Source organism: Perkinsus marinus, assembly GCF_000006405.1.
Source record: "Perkinsus marinus ATCC 50983 genomic scaffold scf_1104296944016, whole genome shotgun sequence".
Taxonomy (NCBI): Eukaryota; Perkinsozoa; order Perkinsida; family Perkinsidae; genus Perkinsus; species Perkinsus marinus.
The window spans coordinates 1-975 of record NW_003211603.1 but is presented as its reverse complement, the minus strand read 5'-3'; the positions used below and the strand labels follow the sequence as shown (position 1 = coordinate 975).

Below are 975 nucleotides of genomic sequence, written 5' to 3'. Positions count from 1 at the left end.
GCGCTGTTGGACGCCTTGGATGCCTCAGGAGGCTACACAGACAATTTCGTCGGCAACGAAATTCCGATCGATTTAACTCAAGTTCTTTTCGTTGCGACTGCGAATGACTGTGACCGAATTCCGCCGGCTCTCGCTAATCGTTTTGACGTGGTCAGACTCGCGGGGTTCGTGGGGAGAGAGCAGATACGAATTGCGCGAGAGTATTTGATTCCTGAGTGCGAAAAGACATGCGGGATCTCGAAAGATACTATAGTTATCGAGGACTGCGCACTACGAATAATCGTGGAATCCTACTGTCGAGAAATGGGTGTCCGAGAGTTGCAGACGAATTTATGGCGAATTTTCAGGCGCGCGGTAGTTCGGTGTTGCGAAGGGACGGAGGAGCTCCCTATGAGAGTTACGGAAGAGAGTCTCGTCGATTGGCTGGGCTTGCCAACCTACCCTGGAAATCGTTGGACACGTGGTATCTCTCCCTCGAGTGCATCGGTGGTTGGTTTGGGATGGACCGAGGCCGGCGGGACGATGCTGGAAGTAGAGTGCCTGCCGAGCTCAGAGTGGTTGATAACGGGGCAGGTGGGAGTGACGCTGCAGGAGACTGTCAGGATAGCGGCAAGTTGGAGCAAGATCACTAATCCTATGCACGTCAATATTGGCCCTGATGTCTCAGCAAGGAAGGACGGTCCTTCTCTCGGCCTAGCGTTAGCGGCACTGTTCTGGGCGCAGCGACGAGAGCGAACGGTTCCTCGCGGGATTGGTTTCACGGGGGCGATAACGCTGAGTGGAGGAGTAGAGCGCGTTGGTGGTATCCGAGAGAAGGTGGTGGCTGCGAGTTTGGGAGGGCTAAAGGTGGTGGTGTTATCAAAGCGAACGAGGCGGAGTGGAAGGCGATAGAAGATGGATTAAAGGATGGGTTGGAAGTTGTTTTCGTAGAGGACCTGACGGAGCTCGAAGGCTTGCTAGATGAGCTTGCGGAAT

At 54.4% G+C, this 975-nt stretch overlaps 1 protein-coding gene across 1 annotated transcript; it reads left to right on the top strand.

Moving 5' to 3' along the window:
* Positions 1-347: 347 nt before the first annotated feature.
* On the top strand, positions 348-632 carry Pmar_PMAR017864 (hypothetical protein; the record flags this gene model as incomplete). Its single annotated transcript, XM_002780839.1, has 1 exon — positions 348-632. A coding segment is annotated over one exon (285 nt), but the record flags the coding sequence as incomplete, so codon positions are not given.
* Positions 633-975: the final 343 nt, after the last annotated feature.